Source organism: Microcaecilia unicolor, chromosome 3 (genome assembly GCF_901765095.1).
Source record: "Microcaecilia unicolor chromosome 3, aMicUni1.1, whole genome shotgun sequence".
Taxonomy (NCBI): Eukaryota; Metazoa; Chordata; class Amphibia; order Gymnophiona; family Siphonopidae; genus Microcaecilia; species Microcaecilia unicolor.
The window spans coordinates 503,871,408-503,896,504 of record NC_044033.1 but is presented as its reverse complement, the minus strand read 5'-3'; the positions used below and the strand labels follow the sequence as shown (position 1 = coordinate 503,896,504).

Genomic DNA, 25,097 nt, shown 5'->3' with positions numbered 1-25,097 from the left:
ACTATCTCTCTATATAAAACGCACCTCCAACGTTCTAATGAAGCCTCTGTTAGCCAACATTCTAAGTGAAGGGGGTGAGATCCCATTGTGTCTGCCCCGCCCACGCGTCAAACGTGATGACGTCGAGGGCGGAGCAATGACACTCAACCAATCGCATCGCTCGGCAGCGAAGCGTCAGGGAAGGAGGCGGCGCTCTCGACGTCTAGCCTTCCCTTCGCTGTGTTCCGCCTTCTTCTGACGTCAAGGATGACGTCAAAAGAAGGCGGAACACAGCGAAGGGACAGCTACACGTCGGGAGCGCCGCCTACTTCCCTGACGCTTCGCTGCCGGAACCGCTACGGAGGTACATTTTAAAAGAAGAAAAACAAAAAAAACGGATGCGAAGGGGGGGGGCATGGATGCGAAGGGGGGGGGGGAATATGGATGCGAAGGGGGGGGGCCATGGATGCGAAGAGGGGGGGAACATGGATGCGAAGGGGGGGGGCCATGGATGCGAGGGGGGGGCATGGAAGGGAGAGAGGGGACTTGCTGGAAAAGGATGAATGGAGGCGGCAGGGGACACAGGAGCATGGATGGCCATGGATTGGGAGGGCAAGGCTCAGGGAGAGAGGGAAATTGCTGGAAAAGGATGAATGGAGGGGGCAGGGGACAGAGGAGCATGGATGGCCATGGATTGGAAGGGCAGGGCTCAGGGAGAGAGGGGAATTGCTGCAAAGGGATGAATGGAGGGGGCAGGGGACAGAGGAGCATGGATGGCCATGGATTGGGAGGGCAGGACTCAGGGACACAGGGAAATTGCTGGATAGGGATGAATACAGGGCACAGATGGGCATGGATGGATATGGATTGCAGGACAGGCCTCAGGCAGAGAGGGGAAATGCTGGATAGGGAAAAAAGGAGGAGCCAGGTGACAGAGGACCATGGATGGGCATGGATTGGAAGGGCAGGACTCAGGGAGAGGGGAATTGCTGGATAGGGATGAATGGAGGGGACAGATGGGCATGGATGGATATGGATTGCAGGGCAGGCCTCAGGCAGAGAGGGGAAATGCTGGATAGGGAAAAATGGAGGGGCCAGGTGACAGAGGAGCATGGATGGGCATGGATTGGAAGGGCAGGACTCAGGGACAGGGGAATTGCTGGATAGGGATGAATGGAGGGGACAGATGGGCATGGATGGATATGGATTGCAGGGCAGGCCTCAGGCACAGAGGGGAAATGCTGGATAGGGAAAAATGGAGGGGCCAGGTGACAGAGGAGCATGGATGGCCATGGATTGGAAGGGCAGGACTCAGGGACAGGGGAATTGCTGGATAGGGATGAATGGAGGGGACAGATGGGCATGGATGGATATGGATTGCAGGGCAGGCCTCAGGCACAGAGGGGAAATGCTGGATAGGGATGAATGGAGGGGGCAGGTTACAGAGTAACATGGATGGCCATGGATTGGGAGGGCACGGGTCACACTCTCTCTCTCATATACAATGTCTTTCTGACTCTCTCTCGCCCACACACACACACTCTCACTCACACTGTCTCTCACATACACACTTGCACACACTCTCATTCTCACACACACACTCTCTCACAAACACACTGACACCCAGACTCACTCTCTCACACAATCACACTTTCACTCTGACTCTCAAACAGTCACTCTCACATACACTCTCCCAAACATACACACTCCGAGGAAAACCTTGCTAGCGCCCGTTTCATTTGTGTCAGAAACGGGCCTTTTTTACTAGTGTGACAATAATGACTGTTAATAATAAGCTGGACTATTCATGCTGGAGGAACTGATGCAAGTCACAGCTAATACTGTGTGTAAAGAGCTTGAACAATAAAGCCTTGGATTTTTATAAGAGCTTTGAGTGTGTTAAAGTCTCTGGAAGTGGGGTGAAGAAAGAAACTAAGGGCTATACTGACCCTGACCAACGGAGGGAGAGACTGAGTGAGAGGAAGCCAGTCTGATCCAGGAGGTGTGCAGGAGAGCTCAGCTCATGAGAAGCAGCTGAAGCTAAGCAGGGACAGCCTTGGTCCCATCTGGAAGGGTGACCCGCTTACAGTATCTATGTACATTTGTTAGATGTTCTGGATTAGAACTGAAGTGTGGAGACCACTAAAAATGACTGAACTAAATGTAGAGCAAGTTGGCTTTCCATGGCAATAATCAAATCTTTATCAGTAGAAGCAGGCTATAATCACCACATTAGATTTGCTGTTTTTTTCTGTTTGTTCTTCAGTTCTTACCCAGTGAGACTCTGGCGGGAACAGCTCTGCGATCGATCCAGAAGGACACCCAGGAGAGCATGACCATCAGAGTGGCTGGGAAGTAGGTTTGGAGCAGGAAGAAGAAGATGTGACGACGCAAAGTAAAGTTAATGTATAGACGATTGTACCAGCCTATCAGAAACAGAAAGCAACAAACACAAATTATACAAAAATAGTCTTCCTTTGACATATATACAGAGAAAATAGACAATTATTAGTGCTTCCCGCCTTTGGATAGCCAGGGAAAGAAGCTTAGTAACGAGGCTAGTCTTGAATTTGAAAGTCAGCAATAATTCTTGGCTCACAGTTATTATTTCTCAGTAACATCAGTCTATGCACTTCCATCCATTTTCATGTATATATTTTGATCTGTTATATTTTGTTTGATTTTAGACCCCTGAAGAAGGCCGGTTGGCCGAAACACGGGGGAGGGTGACAGGGACACAGAGGACCAATGCTGAAAAAAGGGGGAGAGAGACAGGGACACAGAGGACCAATGCTGAAAAAAGGGGGAAGGAGACAGGGACACAGAGGACCAATGCTGAAAAAAGGGGGAGGGAGACAGGGACACAGAGGACCAATGCTGAAAAAAGAGGGAAGTGAGATAGGGAAATAGAGGGCAATACTGAAAAAAGGAGGGGGGATACTAACAGTGTAGATGGTGAACATGGGGGGGGGGGGGGGAGAATAGGGACAGGGACACAGAGCAGAGATACTGGAAAATGGGTGAGATCAGAGACACAGAGAGCAATGGTGGAAAAGGAGACTATGGGGATCCAGAGGTGCAATGCTGGAAAAGAGTGCAGATGCTGAACATAAGGGACAGAGACAGGAATACAGAAGGGAGGTACTAGACAGGATGCCAGGATGCAGAGGGAAGATGGATGATGGCTATGGAGCTGTTTTTAAATTTTTATTCAAAGGAAAGAGAAAACAAACCCCTAGTTGAAAACGCAACCTAAAAGAAGAGAGTAGACCAGTGATTCCAACAAAGGATATTTATTAAAAGATACAGTAAAATGATAAAGACTACTGCTCCACCCCCTTCTTTTTGGTTGTGTTTTGATTTTACATTTTTATTCACATAATTACTGTTTGGATGTTACTTTGTGGAGATTTTGACTGTACAGCTTTAATTTTGTTATGATAATTTTTCTTCATTTGGTTTTCTAGTATTTCTTATGTTCTATTGTAAGACCACTTAGAACTACAGGCGATTGGCGAAATACAAACTTTTAAATAAATGACCTACAGAGAAAGAAAAAGATTATTATTTGTACCTGTGCTACTGTAAAAAGCAAGCCTAGACGTAGTATGAAACTTCTGGATCAAGAACTGGGACAGGAAGATCTTGTCATCAGTTTTCAGAGACTCGTTCCCATTTTTCCAGTACAGCATCAGATCTTCATCTGTATAGGCATCTTAAATTACACAAAATGAAGTGACTTTAGCCATAGCTTTCAGAGGAGAAGCCTGTAGTTATATGAAGGTAGGCTGAGATTTGTTGCCGTTAGGGATTGTGCTATGATTAGTGCATAGGTTTCATATGCACTGAGGCCATTTTTAGCACAGATGTAAAATGGATGAATTCCTATTTCCCCCATTAATGCCTACACGCTAATTTCCCAATTAGCGCGCGGCCATTACTGTGGGAGCCCTTACCAACGCCTATTTTCTAGGCCGTAAGACCTCCTGTGCCAACCACGAGCTAATCAGAGTGCAGTGATGTGTCTACGCTAATTAATTAGTGCTGGGCACGCCTACTCTCTGCCCCTAAACACACCATGCGTGGGAAACGTCCGCCAATCTGAAAATTACCACGGGATGCATGAGCGTGTCCTGCAGTACTGGTTTTTAGCCTGCGGTAAGCACGCATTAGTGCTTTTAGTAAAGGGGCTCCATAAGTTGACGTAATCCTCCGGATTCTATATATGACGCACCAAGTAGCCTGCATTAAATTGTGCATGTGACCGATTTATGAAAGCTACTCGATTAGTTAAACAGCCTATTAGTGTTGATAATTGGCTGATAATGACCAATTATCCACACTAATTGGCAACAATTGGAATTGACGCACACATCTTTCTAGATGTATTCTAAAAAGAGGTGCGCATAAATTCCAGTCGTGTAGCCAAAAAGGGAGTGTGGCAATGGGAGGAGTGTTGACGTGTCGGTGCGATCAATTAAATCTACGTGCATGGTTATAGAATTCAGGGGAGCGCACCTAGATTTAGGCGCAGGCTTTTCACTGGCGTAAATGTCTGCATCTAAGTTTAAGCACGTCCACCCAGCCTATGCGCTATCCTATAAACTGCGTCTGAATGTAGATGTGACTTATAGAATACTGCTAGGCGTGAAAATCAGACGCGCCTCGATTGTAGTCACCATATATACAGTGGCGTTCCTAGGGGGGCTGGCACCCGGGGCGGATCACCGATTCGCCCTGCCCCCCGGGTGCAGCGCCCCCCCCCCATGCAGCGCGGACCCCCCCCCCCCCCCCCCCCCCGGCGAAAGGACAACCCCATGAAGGAAACCCCCTAACCTGTTCCAGGGCAGAGAAGAAGCATGGAACAACGGAGGGCAGGCGCGCGCGGTACCCCCCCCAGCGGCGTGCACCCGGGGTGGACTGCCCCCACCGCCACCCCCCTAGGAACGCCACTGCATATATAGAATCTTGTCCAATATGCATTGATTCTATTTTACATGCACTAAGGTGCACTAAGCCTTAACGTGGGCTTAACATGCCAAAAAAGGCTTACAGAAGGATGCACTAAAGAATCTTGTGATATTTTTCTCATTTGCGCGCCCTAATCGCATGTTTCAAGTTTCTTAAAAACTTGAAACAGAGCAAACAGTCTAGGCGGAGTACAATCTAAATAATAAGAGAAAATAAGTGATGTACACAACTTACACGAAACAAGAGGAAAAGAGGGCAGATAAGGAAAAACAGTAAGGGGCAGGGGAAAAAAAGACTGTCAGTCAGGAAAGCGGCTCCATCTGAAATACATACAGTAAGTACATAAGCACCGCCATACTGGGAAAAGACCAAGGGTCCATCAAGCCCAGCATCCTGTCTCTGACAGCAGCCAATCCAGGCTTCAAGAACCCGGCAACCCCCCCCCCCCCCCCCCCCCAAAAAAAAAAAAATTTTTTAATAATGTTCAATGGACTTTTGCCTCAGGTATAAGCGTCACGAAATAGAACGGTTTTAAGTTCAGTTTTAAAGAGGACTAATGAGGTGATTTGGCGAAAGTGAGATGGCAGAGAGTTCCCATAGCTTGAGACCTTGGTTTGCAAACATAGAATGCCTGCTGAACTAATGAAAGGATTTTATAAGCAATGTGGTGTGAAATTGGATGAGAAATGTGGTCGAATTTTCTGAGATGACAAAGGACTCTTATGGCAGTCTTTTGCACTAACTGTAGACGATGTCGATCTTTAATCCAAATACCCCAATAGAGAGAGTTACAATAATCTAGTTGAGAAAAGACCAATGCAGTGGCGTTCCTAGGTCGGCTGCCACCCGAGGCGGATCGCCGCTGCACACCCCCTGGCGCATTTTTTTCACCTCCTGGGGAGTACAGGGAGCAGTCGCGTGGCTGTCGGCCCCGCCGGTTCCCTGCCCCGGAATAGAAAGTAACGTCAGAGGGAGCAGGGAACCGGCGGAGCCGACAACCACGCAGCTGCTCCCTGCACCCCCTTGCAGCGTGCACCTGGGGCGGACCACCTCCACTGCCTTGCCCTCGGAATGCCACTGGACCAATGAGTAAATAAAGACATTAATAGCAGAGGGATTTAGCAATGACCAAATGTTTTTGTTATTCTGTATTTATTTTTTTGGAGGGGGCTTGGGCAGGGAATGGGTATGCTCTAATTACTGCCCACAAACTAGTTAACCCAGGCTTAATGCAGGAATGCTTAACACCTTCTAAATAGGAGACGGTAAGTGCTCATACATTAATTATTTGCAGTTGCCACATACAGGCTTATTTTCGAAAGTGATCGCCAGCGATCTTCCGACATAAATCGGGAGATGGCCGGCGATCTCGCAAAAGCGGCAAAATTGGTATAATTGAAAGCTGCTTTTTTTTACACCATCGCCACTTTCTCGTCGCCAAGCCAGCGAAAGTTCAAGGGGGCGTGTCGGCGGCAAAGCGAAGGCGGGACATGGGTGGGCAGGGTCGTGGCTACCAGATGGCCGGCTTTTGCGGATAATGGGGAAAAAAAAGCAGTGTTAATCAGTATTTTGCCGCTTTTACTTGGTCCTTTTATTTTCACAACCAAGCCTCAAAAAGGTGCCCAAACTGACCAGATGACCACCGGAGGGAATGGGGGATGACCTCCCCGTACTCCCCCAGTGGTCACCAACACCCTCCCACACTAAAACAATAGAACTAAAAACCCTTTTTTGCATGCCTGTATGCCAGCCTCAAATGTCATACCCAGCTCCCTGACAGCAGTATGCAGGTCCCTGGAACAATTTATGTTGGTTGCAGTGGACTTCAGGTAGGTGGACCCAGGCCCATCCCCCTCCCTACCTGTTACACTTGTGGTGGTAAGTGTTGAGCCCTCCAACCCCCCCCCCCAAACCCACTGTACCCACATGTAGGTGCCCCCCTTCACCCATAAGGACTATGGTAGTGGTGTAGAGTTGTGGGGAGTGGGTTTTGGGGGGGGGGATTTGGGGGGCTCAGCACCCAAGGTAAGGGAGCTATGCACCTGGGAAGTATTTGTATATATTTTTAAAATTTTTAGAAGTGCCCCCTAGGGTGCCCGGTTGCTGTCCTGGCATGTCAGGGGGACCAGTGCACTACAAATGCTGCCTCCTCCCACGACCAAATACCTTGGATGTCGCCGGGTTGGAGATCGCAGGCATTTTTTTCCCATTATCGCTGAAAAACAAACCGGCCATCTCAAACCCGGCGAACTCTGGCATTTGGCTGGGCTAAACTGTATTATCGAAAAAAAAATGGCCAGTCATCTTTTTTGATAATACGGTTCCGGCCAGCTGTAGCGCTGCCACCAAAATAGATCGCCGGTGATCTATTTCGCCAGCGACGTTCGATTATGCCCCTCCATGTAACATAGCCTACACATAAAAAAATAGAATAATACCGATTTTACTGCTGAGGTAAAAATGGGCTTAGCTTGCAGGAAAGTCCCATGTTAGAATATGCTAAGCCCAGACTTTGCTGGGTCTTAATAAAAGGGCCCTAAATTTTTTAAAGTGTGCTAATGAACTGAATGTTTGCTAACCAATGCACATCTCTACTTGTCGCTTTCAAAGACCAGATACCATACTAATTATAAGCCCAATATTTAAAAAAAAAAAAAAAAAAGCTGAGCCTCTAAATGTAGTCACCAAAGTTAGGACCCCAAGGGGCCATGTTTACAAAAGCGCGCTAGCGTTTTTAGCGTGCGCTGTGTAGACGCCCATAGGAATATTGTGGGCATCTACATGGTTAGCTTGCACTAATTTTTAGCGAACACTAAAAACGCTAGCGCACCTTTATAAACAGGGCCCTAAGCTTGTTCCTTGTCAGCATTAGCCTAGCTGAGGCTTTAGGGCCTACTCTGTGTCAGCCAAAGACCTCTGGGAGAGCAGCTCTCATTCCCCCCTTTCCTCCCAGTCTGACCCCAACACCTGTGCTTCTGAGCAATAAAACAAACCAGAACCAATGCTCTGGAAAAACAATAGAAATAAACCACTGTCTCCATAAACTGTGCCTTCACAGTAATTCACACCTCCTTGGTAAAACTAACCAAATTATATCACAGGCCAGAGGCCAGTGCATGGGAAAAGAATTGTTATTTAAACCAAGAGAGAGACAAAGAGAAGGCCAGACACATACATACACACACATACACACACACACACCTTCAGACACACATCCACACCCCTCCCCCCTCCTATCTGCAGCCATTCTACACACACACCTTCTTCTCAGCCCTGACAGAGACAGACACTCATTCATTCAGAAACCTCAGGCAGGCCCTGAGACTAGGGTTACCATATGTCCGGATTTCCCTGGACATGTCCTCTTTTTGAGGACATGTCCGGGGCATCCGGCGGGTTTTGCCTGCCCGCCTTTTTATCCGGATTTCTGAACAAACAGGTGGGCGGGCAGACGAGCGGCGCCGTGGGTCTCCCCTCCCCTTACTTATCTGCCCTGGTGGTCTAGTGACCTCTTCGGGGCAGGAAAGAGCCCCCTCTTTCGTGCCCGGAGCGCTGCCTTGCCCTGCATCCTTCTCAGTCTTGGCTCGGGATTCAAAATGGCCGCCGAGAGTTGAAGCGGCCTCACGAGACTTCAACTCTCGGCGGCCATTTTGAATCCCGAGCCAAGACCGAGAAGGATGCAGGGCAAGGCAGTGCTCTCTGGGCAGGAAAGAGGGGGCTCTTTCCTGCCCTGAAGAGGTCACTAGACCACCAGTGCAGTAGATAGTAAGTGAGGGGAGGGGAGGGGAATATGTGACAAGGGGGAGGAGAGGTGACCGGAGGGGAGGTGACAGGGGCAGGGGAGGGGAATATGTGACCTGGGGGAGGGGAATATGTGACATGGGGGAGGGGAATGTGTGACAGGGGGCGGGGTATGAACGAGAAAGGGCGGGACGAGGGTCCAAAAGAGACGTGGTGTGGGCTGGGCAGGGGCGGGGCAGGGGCATGGCATGTGTCCTCTTTTTCAGAGGACAAAATATGGTAACCCTACCTGAGACACACAGAAGCAGTGCTGTATTATCTTTCTTCCATAACAGGCAGATGATCAAAAGCAAATGCCGGGGCTAGAGGCTGTTAGCGCCATACTAGCCCCGGCATTTGCTACCGCCCCATGATCAGAGCCCTCGAGCGCGTTGTTTCACGCGCTCAAGGGCTCTTTGCGCAAGTAGCATGCAAATGCATGGTAAACAGGACTTAGCGCATTCATCACCGATGATCAGCGGTCAGCGCGCCAAAATTTGGGTTGCTGGCCTCGGCAGACCCTATACCAGCTCTGAGCTATGGCTGACAGAGCCCAAAACACAGTCTGTGGCTGACTGCCATGCCCCAAACACAGCCTGTAAGTTCTTCTTTCTCTTTCTTTCTCTCTGAGTTTCCTGGTCTGGCTCCAGCTAGACCTTGGAACAGGGCTTACAAGTCTCAAATCCAAAAGTTGGCTTTCTTCAGCCAGGTTATAGTTGCTAGACATACGTTGTAAAAGCATATGTTGAGGCTTCAGTTCTTCCTTCCCTGGGCCTCCTTAACCCTACTCTGCCCTGCTTCCTGGTTCTGACTCCACCCCTCCAATCTCACTTCCTCCTTAGGTGGGACTAGTGGATTTAAGGTGATTCAGGCTATCTGAGGGACTAATTTTAAGGGTCAGGGGCAGTATTAACATGCTGATAGGAGATTAAACCTCTCTACTCAACATCTGCAAGGAAACCACAAAAAGAAAGTAGCTCCAGTGGTTAACACTTTAGATTTTAATTGAAGAAATTGTCTCCTCCTCAGCTGGGTAGCTCTGCAAACGTCAGCCAAAACAGTAATCAGTATGGCAATATTTATGTACTTATGACATTCTGAGAAGCTTCAAGAAATTGAGTCAAATTGGCAGTTGTTGGATCATTAACAGCTTGCTCTCCTTGTACTGAATCACTAGCTGAACTTGACAAATAAAACAATTTAGATAATAATATATTATCCACATCTGACATGTTTTAGAACTTGTTTAAGATAATTTCTAAACAAAATTTCAGGGGACAAATGATGGGTTTTTGGAAAATTCGATAATCTAAGAGTTTTTAATCCTTAGGGAGTTCTCCAAAAATTCTATATACCTGTGAAACATCACACTATCTTTAACCCTTGATGCTCCTAGGGATTGTATAGAAGAGAATTGAGAAGAAAAAAAACATTACAGGTTTCCTCAATCTTTTAAGCTTTGCCATCCACTTCACCCATTTTCTCAGCAGTCCCATGAGAAAACCTATCTGGTTAGTCATACCCTTCAATAACAAAGTATTATTAGAAAGTAAAGTCCAAGGAGTCCTTTTACCAAACAGCAGTAAAAGGTCGTCCACGGTGGTGTCAGCAAGTGGGATTGCTGTGCACCGAGGCTACCTGTTACCACCTTGGGTAAAAGGCAAATTTTTTTTTAAGTAGGGCAGGGGCGTAGCCAGACCTCAGCGGGAGGGGGAGCCAGAGCCCGAGGTGGTGGGGCACTGTTTAGCCACCTCCCCCTGCCGCCGCCACCCCCCCTGTCACTTTGGACCCCCCTCCGCCGCCGCCACTTTGGACCGCTGCCGCAACCACAAACCCCCCCCCTGCCGCCCGCCCCCCACCCCGCCGCATCAGGTACCTTGTTTGCTGGTGGGGGTCCCCAATCCCTGCCAGCCGAAGAGTCTTCTTCAGCGCCGGTTGACTCCGGCACCTTTGTTGTGGGATCATCTGTTTCTGACGCCTTACGTCCTGCATGGGGCTACATGCACGGTGCAGGATGTAAGGCGTCAGAAACAGATGATCCCACAACGAAGGCGCCGGAGTTGACCGGCACTGAAGAAAACTCTTCAGTTGGCGGGGTTTGGGGACCCCTGCCAGCAAACAAGGTACCTGAAGCGGTGGCAGGGCAGGGGGCGGGCGGTGGCGACGGGGGGGGGGGGGGGTCAAATGTAGAGGGGGCCAGGGCGTAATCTGTGGGGGCCCATGCCCCCTGGCCCCACGTAGCTACGCCCCTGGCTGGGGGAGCCCTTACCATCTCATATTTAGGAGACAGTGAGGGCTCTGACACTAGAAAAGTTTTTAAAATTTCCTGGCGCCGGAAACAGTATGCGCCAGAAGCCGGAACTGCTCAAGAGCCCAGCGGTAGGGCCAATTTCCCACAAGCAAACCCAGCAGTAGCCCTACCACTGGGTAGTAAAAGGACCCCCAAATGTCCTTCAAAGTAACCTGATCAGAAACTACAGGAACATCCAATGTTACAGCTAAGGTATTGGTGTTGGAATAGGCAGCAAATTCCTAGCGACAACCAAGGAAGACCCCTATTTCTCACTCAAATTTCCACCACTAGCAGTAACAAGGTCTTGTAACTTTAATGGTAAAATCAAATTTATGTGTCCTTCTAGGAACTGAGGGGATACCCTCTCAATGGGGCTCAAAGATGCTCCCAAACTTGAAGAAGACTGGGGTGAACAGTTAAGCTGAAATACCACACTCACTGGAGCCGGAGTTGATAGATGTTTGTCCATAGGGCCATTCACAACTGCTGAGGAAGTAGAGGCTGCCTTCACTTTAACCTTCCTCTTCACCATTTTGAGGATATAAGATACAAAGAGTCCTGCCACACCAAGATGGCACCAAAGGGATATAACCTCCTTTGGTCATGCGCCCCTTAGGTTGTGCGGCCGCAAGCAGGGAGGCTCACAGAAATAGGCAGCAGAAGATGACATCATGGCTGGGGGCGTGGCAAATACCACAAGATGGTCTGGGAAGCAAGGCTTTCTCTCTCCCAAGTGGCTCCCTGCAGCTGCTGCTATCAAGCTGTCCTCCTCCATGCAGCAGGTCAGCTCCCCACATGTAAATTTCCATTGGTGCAAATGGATGCACCTAAATTTATGTGGGACTCCTGTGCTTAACTTTACACAAGGCTGATAGAATAGCGCTTAAGTAGAGGTTTTCGGTGCCAATTTGTTAGGTATGATTTATAGAATTCACCCCACAGCACAAAGCAATAACATAGAACATGCTCTCTCAAATAAAAGACAGTGTTATTGAAAACCTCAGTTTCACTTACAGCTTTCCAGCTCCAGTGTACAAGTCTGCGTGTCCAAAGGAAACCGACTGAAGTCCATGTTACACATCGCTGTCACTGTAACCCTAAACAATGGAAAAAAATAATCACATATTTGCATTTCAATTAAGATATTAATAAGTGCTCTGATAAGAAATGTGCCCAATTTAGGCAAGAAAGGAGAAGCAACCCAGCCACAACTATATCACAGTCCAGAACATAAATGTGACTTATAAATTAAACATTCAGTTTATTAGGACAAATAGATGGAGCGAGATGATGGGAAGAGAGGGAAAGGGTTAAGGAAAATCACATTCAAACACTAAGCCCTCATAGCAGCCCAGGTTTTCTTAAAAAGGAAACCAAATGTTTAACTATAGGCTCACAAGGGGAAAATGTTTAAAATGGAAAAATAATGGTGACTGCTTATGAGGGAATCATATAGGTTTGTTTGTTTGGCCCCCCAAAAAAGGAAGTGAAGACATCTTTTGGATGTTTTCACTTCCTTTTTTGGGGGGCCAAACAAACAAACCTATATGATTCCCTCACAAGCAGTCATACGCTGTTTTACTTTTGACAGACTACACAGAGACTTTAAAGTATCTGTTTCAATTCTTCGAAGGTCTTTTTCAAGACCACCTAACTTTCAGACGATTACTAGTACCAGAATCATTTAAGACTCCTGAGGCAGGCCTGTGGCCGAAACACGGTACTGTGTCGAGTCTGTGAATAAAGTGGTACTTTATACATCAGTATCCCGTCTCCCTGGAGTCATTGGTCCGCAATGTTTATCAAGCACTTTTTCTTTAAAGTGTTACCAACTGCAAGGACTGTAAAATATGGTGGTAAAAACTATGGAAAGGAACCACAAAAGTGGAAAGAACACCAAAGTCCCACATGAAAGATGCAAAAGCAAAGAAAAAAAAAGTAGGAACAGGATCAGTCTCTTCGAAACAGACCAAGGACTCTCGATATGTAGTTTAAAAACTTTAATTTGGTGATGACTCGACACGGTACCAAGTTTTGGCACCTTCGTGCCTGAATCAGGAGTTGTAATAAGGATATATATTCAACAATCACAGATGTTTACATTGATGTGTCTTTAAAATATAAACATGGGTGGTCTTTATAAAGGTCGTTGGTGAATTAAAATAGATGTGTCGCTTATGGGCGACTTTTGTCTATTTGTCTTTTCTTCTCTCTCCTGTCTTTTTCTATTCCTTCCCTAGACCTGTTTCTCACCTATTGATCCTTCCCTTATCTGTCTTATCTCCCTTTTTTTCTTTTCAGCCTCTTTATCCACTCAAACTTCATCTTCTTTCTCACCCTTTTCCTTCTTTTAACTTTTCAGCTACCTATTAACTTTCCATATTCTTCTCTCATTCTTTAGCTGTCCCATTTTCCATCACTCCTTCCCCAGCTTGCTATTCCTTTCCATCTTTCATCTACCCTCCATTACTACATTTCTACCTCTGTATTTGCTTTCTTCCTCTCACTAATTATCTTGCCATCCTTTCTTGGCCTGCTGTACCACATGGTTCTGCAATTTCCATTATTTCACAACCCTCTCCCGCCACTGCTTGAGCCCAATATTTCCTCTTCCTATCCCCCCTCCCCCCAATGGCCTAACATCTCTCTGTCCCTTTTTCTCCACACCCCTATCATCTTCCTGTCCCATCTCTCTACCCTCCTGACCCCCACCATGATCAATCATTTCTCTTCCTCTTTCTCCCCTCCATGGTCCAACATTGCTCCCTCTCTATTTCCTACTGCTGTTGTTCTCCTCCCAACCTATCCCACATAAGCCAGCATCTCTCCCTACCTCCTCCCCTCCCATTGTTCAACACCTGCCTCTCCTTCCCTTCCTTTCCTGGGTCCAACATCTTTCTCTTTCTTCCCAACTGCCCTCCCATCTAGCATCTCTCTCTCCCTCCCCAACACTCCTGGGTCCAATATCTTTTTTTCTCTCTTCCTTCCCTCCATCCCATTGCCTTCTCTCTCTCTCTCTCTCCTCCCCTGTTCCCAGGCCCATCATTTATTACTCCACTATCCCCTCCCCCCAGTCTACTTTAAAATATCTCCAGGGACCTCCGCGGTCCCCCCATCTCTTCCCCCTTCTTGCCACCCCAAACCGATGTCTCCCTTCCTTCCCGTCCTTGGCGATTCTGATACGCTGCTTGTGACTGCCCTGGCGCTGTTCCTCAAGTAAAATCTAAGAACTCAAACTCTTACTTTTCAACTGAATAGGTGCATCATGCCCTCTCTTACCATTTACCATGCTTGTAAAATTAACCCATGATTCTCCCTGATCATGGCTTTCCTAATTTAACCATTTCTATTATTTAAAAAAAAATGATATACATTTTGTCTAGATGTACTCTGGAGCATGGACACTCTTTCTCGTGTGTCTATCTTGTAACTCTATATAAAATAACCCTTAGTAACACAAGGAAGAAGCATCACCGAATATAGATTTCCAGTTTAATTACATGATAATCAAGACAAAGGTGACCAGCGAACCTACAGAAAGATAAACCATCCACAGCCAGCAGGAGCTGAGAAAGCTTACCTCATGCTGTAAAGGACCTGACCATCTGGATACACCCGCAACATGATATTATCTGTAGTGGTGTCATGAATAAAAGACCTCTTAGAGTGGACAAAAAAGACATCCGGAACCCATATCTTCTTCACCAATCTGCCGTCGAAGGTCATGCTTTTATTGCTGTTACTGTGGAAGGAGAGGCGCTCGTCCTTCCAGTAGTGTCTCAGGTAGAGGGTCATAGTGAAATCCTGTATTTTGGAAAATAAAACATCTGTAGGAATATATAACACTGAGGCTGAGTAATGGGAATAACAGCTATACAGTATTTATTTATTTATTTACATTTGATATACCGTTGGGGCCTACACATAGGCATAAACCTGCGTTAGTGTGGGTGCATGTTTTTGGCATGTGCTGGGCCATTTTGTTTACCGCAGCTGGGAAAAATAAGGCTTCTTTTAATGGGAGCAGTAAATGGCCATGTGCTAGAATTAAACACTATCAGGATACCCTATCTTCCCTGTTTTGGTGATATCTTTGAAAGATTCCTTATCCCGAACCATGCGCTTTTGAGCGACTGTTGGCCTTCCCCCCATTTCTAGTTTAAAAGCTGCTCTATCTCCTTTTTAAATGCCGATGCCAGCAGCCTGCTCCCACCCTGGTTAAGATGGAGCCCATCCTTTCGGAATAGGCTCCCCCTTCCCCAGAATGTTGCCCAGTTCCTAAGAAATCTAAAACCCTCCTCCCTGCACCATCGTCTCATCCACGCATTGAGACTCCGGAGCTCTGCCTGTCTCTTGGGCCCTGGAACAGGTAGCATTTCAGAAAATGCTACCCTAGAGGATCTGGATTTGAGCTTTCTACCAGAGAGCCTAAATTTGGCTTCCAGGACCTCTCTCCCATATTTTCCTATGTCATTGGTACCCACATGTACCAAGACAGCCGGCTCCTCCCCAGCACTATCTAAAATCCTATCTAGGTGACGCGTGATGCTACATGTGCGGTAATCATGCAGCACTAATGTGGCTGCACTGCAGCTTACCACCAGGAACGCCCCCCCTGTGGTAAAAATAGAAAAATATTTTCTACTGTGGGAAACAGCGTGCACCAACCTCAATATTACAGCCAGGTGGGCGTGCTAACCAGGTGGTAGTGTAGATTTGGCGTGCATACATAACATAGTAGATGATGGCAGAAAAAGACCTGCATGGTCCATCCAGTCTGCACAACAAGACAACTCATATGTGCTACTTTTTGTGTATACCCTACTTTGATTTGTACCTGTGCTCTTCAGGGCACAGACCCTATAAGTCTGCCCAGCACTATCCCCGCCTCCCAACCACCAGCCCCGCCTCCCAATCACCGGCTCTGGCACAGACCCTATAAGTCTGCCCAGCACTATCCCCGCCTCCCAACCACCAGCCCCACCTCCCACCACTGGCTCTGGCACAGATCGTTTAAGTCTGCCCAGCACTATCCCTGCCTCCCACCACCGGCCCTGGCACAGACCGTATAAGTCTGCCCAGCACTATCCCTGCCTCCCACCACTGGCTCTGGCACAGACTGTATAAGTCTGCCCAGTACTATCCCTGCCTCCCATACCTGTGCAGTAGCTTTACCGCCACTTAGTAAAAGGGCCCCTGAAAGTTATGCGCATATGTGTTAGGTGCAGTTCTATAACTGGCACATGTGAACTGCTTAGTATGCTACTGCAAGGGGTGAACACATGGGCGGACCAGGGCTGTCGAGAGACTGAGCTGGGCCTGGGGCATGGCTGCCGCCCCTCCCCCAGGATCGCCGCCACCACTGCTGCCCCCCAGGATCGTCGCTGCTGCCCCCACCCGCCACAACTGCAACTACCTTGGCTGGTGGGGATCCCAAGGCCCCGCCAGCAAAAGAGGTCTTCCTCCAGCGCTGCTCTTCTTCATTCTGCCGCATGGCCTGCCCCTGCAGCTGCTTTTTCTCTCACGTTGCACATGCTCGGTTTCAAAACTGAGCATGTGCGGCCTGAGGGGAAAAGCTGCTGCTTGGCAGGCAAGGCGGTAGAGTGAAGAAGAGCAGCACTGGAAGAAGACCTTGGGGGGACCCCCACCAACCAAACCAGAGGCCCTGGCCCGAAGTCCAGCTTCCAAGGGGAGCCCAGCATGGAGTTTTCTCTCCCCTGCTCCTGTCGGGACGTGATCACCCGGGTCTCATCAGGAGCGAGAGAGAGAGAGACCCGGGACCCCCTTTGCCATCTCCTCCCTTTCATTCATATATATCCAGAATCAACTTCTCTTCTCTTCCTTTCCATCCATGTCCAGCATCCCACATATTCAGTATCTCCCCATCCCATTTCCAGCATCGCTCCCACTTCATGTCCAGAATCCCCCTGTCTCTTCTGTTCCCTCATATCAGTCATCCCCTCTCCTCCCTGTCTAGTGTCTTTTCCTCACTTCTCCACCCTGCCCATCTATCATTGCTTACTCTGTTCCCTTCACCCTCAGCCCAGCATTGCACTCACTTCCCTTTTCCTCACTGCTGTCACCGCCACTGATAAAGTTTATGGTTTATTAATTAGATATACTGCCTCACCATTATGAGAATACCGAAATGATTTACAATAAAACTAAGAAATATTCAGAAAGGAACTCCATTATAGATAGGAAAGAAAAGAAAAGAAAGAATTTGAAAGAAAAGGCTAAAAGTGAGGAAAGACAAAGAGCAAAACAATATAGGGATTGTCAAACACGCATCACTTTAGAGAGGTTTTACAGTGTCACAATGCTGCGCATGATCTCCAAAAGCCAATCTGAAGGGATGGGTTTTGAGCTCAGCCTTAAATTTCTGTGCAAAGGGAGGAAGAGAATTCCAAGAAGAAATGAAAGAAAGGGCAATATGTGACCTTGGAGTCCGTGTCCACATCAGTGTCTGCCAGACAGGAGATGAAATGAGCCTATGTGGCCCATTATGTGGGCTAAAGCTTGCCGCCATATTGAGTGACCCAAAACATTTGCAGACACGCACACTTGTGAGGTTAGTATTGTTTTATTAAACCTCCTTGGTTCTGCATTCTTTCTGTTAGGAGGGGAGTTGGGGGGGGGGGGTTTGGAGAGTTTGAGTGGTTCGTTTTGGGTACACCAATACGGCAGCTGCTGGGGGAAACCAGCTTCAACTTTCTGATATCATGCCGTCTACTGTCTTATTAAACATCCTTGGCCAAACCCATCCCAACGCAGACCTCCTGTATTGGAGGGGGTGGGTCCAGCAGATGCTGAGGGCAGGTACAGGCAGTAAGATCCCAAGCTACCCTTTATTTTAACTTCTGCCACAAAGTGAGGCAGACATCAAAAATACAGGCCCAGAAAAGGGTACCGACTGAAAAAAGGCACTGGTTACTTACCATGTCAACTTCAGAAATACTGTCCAAACTTTCAAGCTGCACATCCACTCCAACAGGAATTGCAGGACCTGTAATCAAGGAGTTAGACATATACACTTAACCTATAGCATTTATCAGCCAATGGCGTCATAGATTCTCCCTCAGAAGCCCCCCCTCTATGACCGATATTCAGTGGATGATAGCCGGCTACCTTCCGCTGAATATTGCCGGTTAGCGAATAGCAGATAGCTGGTTACATCACGCGATATAACCAGCTATCCACAGATAGTCAGCACATTGCCAGCTAAGTTTGGTGGCCAGATTAGGCCGCCGAAATAACTGGCCTATCTTTGGCCAGCTTCAACTTAACCAGCCAGTGCTGAATATCAGTTTGGTTGGTTAAGTTGAAACTGGCCAAAATACGCCCGGATATTCAATGCTGGTCACTGGAAATGGCCCAGCTTCGAATATCTGGGTCCAGGGCCAACCACACGAGGCAGCACATCTACCTCCCATGGTCTGAATATCATAAGAACATGCTGTACTGGGCCAGACCAATGCTCCATCTAGCCCAGTATCCTGTTTTCCAAACAGTGGCCAAGCCAGGTCACAAGTACCTGACAGAAACCCAAATCGTGGCAACACTCCATACAACAAATCCCAGGGCAAGCAGTTGCTTCCCCTTGTCTGTCTCAATAGCAGACTATGGACTTTTCCTCCAGGAATTTGTCCAAACCTTTTATAAACCTAGATACGCTAACTGCTGTTACCACATCCTCCGGCAAAGAGTTTCAGAGCTTAACTATTCGTTGAGTGAAAAATTATTGCCTCCTATTTGTTTTAAAAGTATTTCCATGTAACTTCCTTGAGTGTCTCCTAGTCTTTGTACTTTTGGAATGAGTAAAAAATTGATTTACTTCTACTCATTCTATACCACTCAGGATTTTGTAGACTTCAATCATATCTCCCGTCATCCGTCTCTTTTCCAAGCTGAAGAGCCCTAATCTCTTCAGCCTTTCCTCATACGAGAGGAGTTCCATCCCTTTTATCATTTTAGTCGCTCTTCTTTGAAACTTTTTTAATTCTGCTATATCTTTTTTGAGACATGGCGACCAGAAGTGAATGTAATATTCAAGCTACAGACACTGTGAAGTGTTACAAAGACATTATATTATTTTCGGTCTTATTCACCATCCCTTTCCCAATAATTCCTAGCATCCTGATTGCTTTTTTTGGCCACCGCCACACATTGAAGTGAGAGGGAGAGTTGTGGGTGGGTGGGGAAGGAAGGAGAGATGCTGCATGGGGGGAGAGGGGCAGAATTGTTAGGGTGGAGGGGGAAGGAAGGAGAGATACAGCAAAGAGATGGTGAGGGTGAGAAAGGGAAAAATCTTGCATATGGGGGTGGAGGGGAGGGAGAAATGCTGCACTGAGAAGAGAGAGGTGTGAGAGTGGGAGAAATGTTGGACATAGGGGTGGAGAGGAGGGAGAGATGATGCATGGGGGAGAGAGATAGAGAGAAATGTTGGACATGATGGAGGAGGGGTGGAAGGGAGAGATGCTGCATGAGATGTTGGAGAATGGACTAAGGGAAGGAGAGGAGGAGGTGACTTGGTTGAGAATTCAAGTTTAATCTTGTGAACATTATTATGAAAATACTCAGATGAAAGCCAATATACACCAACTATTTATTGTTAATGTCTCATTAACTAGTTTGTGCACAGATCTGGGGTCTGCATTCAAATTTGTGTATCCAAATTTTGGCAACCTTCACAAAATCCAGAGGAAACGTGTCAAGTATCCTACAGTCTGCCTAAGGTTCCTGACAGAAATATCAAAATGAATGTGGCCAAGCGACCGAAGAATTTTCAGAAACTTATAAAAAAATAAAAAACTTCCACAAAAGATTTTTTTAAAAACCTTCCAACTGTACCTCCAAAAGCTGGCCTCATAGTAAAATCATGGTCATCTACGTGTAGTAGCTGATCACTTTTCCCCCACTGGATCTTGGTTATGTCATGATTCTTCTTATAAAGGGGACTGCAAAGAGAAATTGCAGAACATTTGCTATTTGACCACCTTCATAGGAGCCAACTTTTCAAAATGATTGGGGGTGCTTAATTTTTTTTTTTTTTTTTTTTACAGGTGGTGCATTTCTTCCCCCCTCCTCTCCCTCTCTCCTCGACCCTCCCCCTCCTCGCCCCCCTCTCCTCAGAGTTCCAGGTCCCCCTCCCTCTCCTCAGAGTTCCAGACCCCAATCCCTCCCTCCCTCCTTCCTCAGAGTTCCAGACCCTCCCTCTCCTCAGAGTTCCAGACCCCAGTCCCTCCCTCCCAGACCCCCTCCCTCTGAGTTCCAGACCCCCCTCTGAGTTCCAGACCCCCCTCTCTCTGAGTTCCAGCCCCTCCCTCCGAGTTCCAGCCTGACCTCTTCTCCCACTCCCACAACAGTCCTTCGCCTGCCCCTCGCCTTCCTGCATGCCTGCCACCCATAACTTAAAAGTCATGTTACCGGGGTCCCAGTGGCAGCAGTACTGAAAGGCGAGCACGAGCAGTCTTGGCGAGTTGGCGCTTCAGCCTGCTTTCCCTTCTCGTTGCTCTCAGCTTTGCCTCTGGTCCCACCCTCATTTCCTGTTTCCAATGGGCCACCTTCATTATTTCATAAATCTTAGGAGGCAATTGTGCAGAGGGTGCTGAGCTTTGCACCAAGAAATGAGTACCAGAAAAAATAGTGCCAAGTGGTATTCAATAGCGGCAAGCCTGCAGGTGCATGCCGGTACAGAATACAGGAATGAGCCTAAGTCAGCATTACCGCACCTCCAGCCAATAAAGCAGCATAGTAAACGGGGGTAAAAGTTTTCAAAAGGGATTCAGATCTAATAGCCAAGGGAAGGCCATTCCCATTACATCTAACCCCCTTAGGTGAGAAATAAGTTAGATTCAAATGATTTCTGCTCCGTCTTTACTTTCCAGAGCTCGAGAACAGAAACCATCTGTTCAGGTATTCTGGTGTAGCTCCATACAATGATAAAAAAAGACCAGAGTACATAGCATAAAGATTTCTCTAGCCTCAATAGGCAACCAATGTAATGCTACATAAGTGGGGTCACTCTATCATATCTAGTTTTAGAAAGGATTAGCTTAGCAGCAATATTTTGAACAGTTTGTGCTCTCTTTCTAACCATAGATGTACATCCCACATAGAAAACATTACAATCATCACTTTGTGATAGAACTGATTGACCTAATAATGTAAAGTTATCACTGTTAAAACAATGACGAATCCATCTTAGATTCTTTAAAACACCAAATACTTTCTGAACTACCATGTGAGATTGATTTTCCAATGATAGATGCCAATCTACTAAAATGCCCAAAATTTTCAGTTCTGTCTCTAATTTCAGAGAATTACCATCTAAAGTCAAGTGTAGATCAGAAATGTCAATGCAAAGGGGGATATAATTAAACGTTTTCTTTTTTCCTTATTTAATTTCCACCAATACTGTACTATGTTTAATAATGATCCCCCCCCCCCCCTTTTTACAAAGCTGCACTAGCAGCTGCTGGTGCAGTAATGCGGGCAGCCCATCCAAAGTGAATAATAATGCACGGCTTTTTAAAGGGAGGGGACTTAAATTAACATCATCCTTATTCTTATCAAATGGAGAAAAGATTGTAATGTCATCTACATATGAGAAAACAATTAATACCCTCCTCTTCTAAAAAGAAACCAAGTGTAGACATTAGAACATTAAACAGTATTGGGGATGTGGGGACAAAAATGGCATTATGAAGTTAATTTGCTCTTTGGACAACCAAAACTAGGGACGAAACCTAAGCGAGGTTACACTGCTTTTGCACTGAGAGCAATACTTGTTGGTAAGCAAACGATATTATTAGAATGGATGTCATACCACTCTCCGACGTTACAACAATGGCGGACACGTATGATACACGTTATGTATGGAACGTATAGCTACAAAAGACCTTGACTCAGAAATGGGCATTAAATTTCAGCAACGATGGAGTCCGTTCTGGAATACAATGACACCGACAGCACGAAGTCATATATTGAACCCCTGACGATAATGTTTTGGATACCAATAGGAAGGACACTGCAAGAGGAAGGGAGTAGGGTGGGAAGGGGGAGGGTGGGGTTTGAGGAGGGAAGATAGGATACCTATGTTATGATACTATCTGCCAAGTTGATCACTAGAATATAAATGTACAAGATATAGGTACGGGGGGGGGGGGGGGAAGAAAAATAAAAAAAATACTCACGTATTAGCACATGGAAATTGTGGAAAATGGTTGTACTTAGAGACAAATGTTAACTGTATTATTTTCACAGAATGTTTAATAAAATATGATTTAAACATAAACAGTATTGGGGATAGTGGGGACCCCTGAGGGACTCCACTAGCTGTTTCCCCTTTCATTTTTACAATAAGATCATTTCATTAGGAAACCTTTCAACCAGGCAATCACCTTTCCACTAACACTAAAAGAATCCAAAACTGACAAGAAAATCCTATGGTCTACAAAATCAAAAGCACTAGGTAGGTCATACTGTAACATAATAATCTGATGACCCCCAACTCATATACTTCCTTATATCACCTATTAAAGGCCCCGTTAAGGTTTCAGTGCTATAAGGGGTCCTTTTACTAAGGTGCACCGAAAAAACGGTTTGCAGTAGTGTAGGCGCGGGTTTGGGGCGTGCGCTAATCCATTTTTCAGCGCGCCTGTAAAAAAGGCCCTTTTGCCAAAAAAATTGGACGTGTGGCAAAATCAGAATTGCCACGTGTCCATTTTGGGTCTGCGACCTTACTGCCAGCCATTGACCTAGCGGTAAAGTCTCACGCCATAACAGGGTGGTAATGACCTACGTGCGTCAAATGCCACTTGGCGCACGTCTGATATGTGCATCTGAAAATATTATTTTTTGGCCGTGCATATCGGACACGCGCAAAAAATGAAATTACCACAAGAGCCATTTTGGCGCACATTGGGTGCACGAAGATGCTTACACGGTTTAGTAAAAGGGCCCTAAGTTTTCCTAGAGCTTGATTGAGTAGGATATAATAAATCAAAAAGATCCAAGTAGTCTACCAGTTGCTTAGCCACTAGACTTTCTAATATTTTAACATAGAGAGGAATAGAGGCAATTTACAGCCTCTTCCATATTGCCGTTCTCATTCTTTGGGGTTGGTGTAAGGATGATCTTTTTTAACTGATCAGGAAAATCACCATTCTCAAGTGAATCCTTCACCCATTACAGACTTAATTTCACAAAATTCTCAAGATGGATTTTTTTAAACAAGTAAACTGGACATGCATATAAAAAACTCTGCGACCTAGAATATTTCAACTAAAACCTCCTAAAATCCAGGTGAAAACTCAGACCAGTACCTATCTACCACACATTCCCTTTTCCCTTGTTTAATAATATCCATGCTATCGATAATCTGGTCATGCCTACTGTGGTCAACCACGTTGCCCTCTTCCTTATACCTTTCGACACATCATGCCAGAATTTTTGCACAGCTTGTAAAGAGGATAACACACAAGAAATGCAACAGTCTACCTGTGGAAACTTAAACGGCAGCTGGACTGAACTGGAGACCACGAAAGCAAGGCAAACTTCAAAATGAAGTATTTGGAGTTGAAAGATCCATGATAAATAAACGCAAAAAACACCTGTCCTTTTATATATTTGATGGCTAACAGATATGTGCACATCCGACCATATGCTTAACTTTACCGTCACACAAGAAACGCAACAGCCATAAGTACATAAGTATTGACACACTGGGACAGACCATAGGTCCATCAAGCCCAGCATCCTGTTTCCAACAGTGGCCAATCCAGGTCACAAATACCTGGCAAGATCCAAAAAAAAGTACAAAACATTTAATACTGCTTATCCCAGAAATAGTGGATTTTCCCCAAGTCCATTTAATAATGGTCTATAGACTTTTCCTTTAGGAAGCCATCCAAACCTTTTTTTTAAACTCTGTTAAGCTAACCGCCTTTACCACATTCTCTGGCATCGAATTCCAGAGTTTAATTACATGTTGAGTGAAGAAAAAGTTTCTCTGATTCGTATTTAATTTACTACTTTGTAGCTTCATCGTATGCCCCCTAGTCCTAGTATTTTTGGAAAGAGTAAACGAACGATTCACCTCTACCTGTACTCCACTTACTATTTTACAGACCTCTATCTCCCCTCAGTTGAAAGATCCATGATAAATAAACAAGAAAAACACCTGCCCTTTAATATATTTGATGGCTAACAGTTATGTGCACATCCGACCATATGCTTTACTTTACTGTCTGCATTTTTCTCATGCCTTTGTATTTGCAGAATGCTTTCATTATGCTAGGGTCAGCATTGTCGTTTACATCGGCTGAGACACCATTTCGGTGCAAACAGGGCCAGTTACTAGAAAGGTATAGAATTATTGGTGAAATTCAAGGGGTTTAACAGTACCTCACCTGGCCTTCTTGTGCACCTCCTGCTGAGCTGACCAGCGCCTATTCCTGTGTTTTCTGCTCTCAGTAAGCAAGATCAGGCAGCAGAGCACCAAAAGCAGTGGGGAAAAATGAGGCATGTTTAAAACCAAAAAGTGTGATAGTGCAGGCTGTAGTTCCTGTCCCTTCTGGCAGGGTAAATCTCACCTGCTTTACACTTTGGAGCCAGCTGGGCTTGATGGGTGCAGCATCTTTCCAAACTCTCTTTGCTAGGGATTTGGTTTTTCTGTAGCAGGATTTAAGCCTGATGCTGACAGCTGTGCAATGTGATTGGTCCTGGTTCACAGAGAAGCTTTTTTTCCTGTGAAGAGGACATGTAGCCTTCACATGCTGAAATCAAAAGGTTTGCCTAAGGCTGTTACATAAGAGCTCTGGAGTCCAGCTTTTTCATCGATCACAAATAAGTAACATAGTAACATAGATGACGGCAGAAAAAGACCTGCATGGTCCATCCAGTCTGCCCAACAAGATAACTCATATGTGCTACTTTTTGTGTATACCCTACTTTGATTTGTACCTGTCCTCTTCAGGGCACAGACCGTACAAGTCTGCCCAGCACTATCCTCGCCTCCCAACCACCAGCCCCGCCTCCCAACCACCAGCTCTGGCACAGACCGTACATGTCT

General features: G+C 46.4%; 1 protein-coding gene across 1 annotated transcript in view; it reads right to left on the bottom strand.

Moving 5' to 3' along the window:
- The window catches only part of LOC115465237 (gamma-aminobutyric acid receptor subunit rho-2-like), a 32,024-nt gene extending 7,470 nt beyond the window's left edge, over positions 1-24,554 (bottom strand). Inside the window, exons 1-7 of the mRNA XM_030195640.1 lie at positions 24,436-24,554; positions 19,874-19,980; positions 17,962-18,029; positions 14,604-14,827; positions 12,038-12,120; positions 3,554-3,694; positions 2,253-2,405 (exon numbers count right to left, since the gene is read on the bottom strand). Coding sequence (XP_030051500.1) covers positions 2,253-2,405; positions 3,554-3,694; positions 12,038-12,120; positions 14,604-14,827; positions 17,962-18,029; positions 19,874-19,980; positions 24,436-24,551 — 892 coding nt within the window. The 5' untranslated portion in view covers positions 24,552-24,554. The remainder of the gene's footprint in view (positions 1-2,252; positions 2,406-3,553; positions 3,695-12,037; positions 12,121-14,603; positions 14,828-17,961; positions 18,030-19,873; positions 19,981-24,435) is intronic.
- Positions 24,555-25,097: the final 543 nt, after the last annotated feature.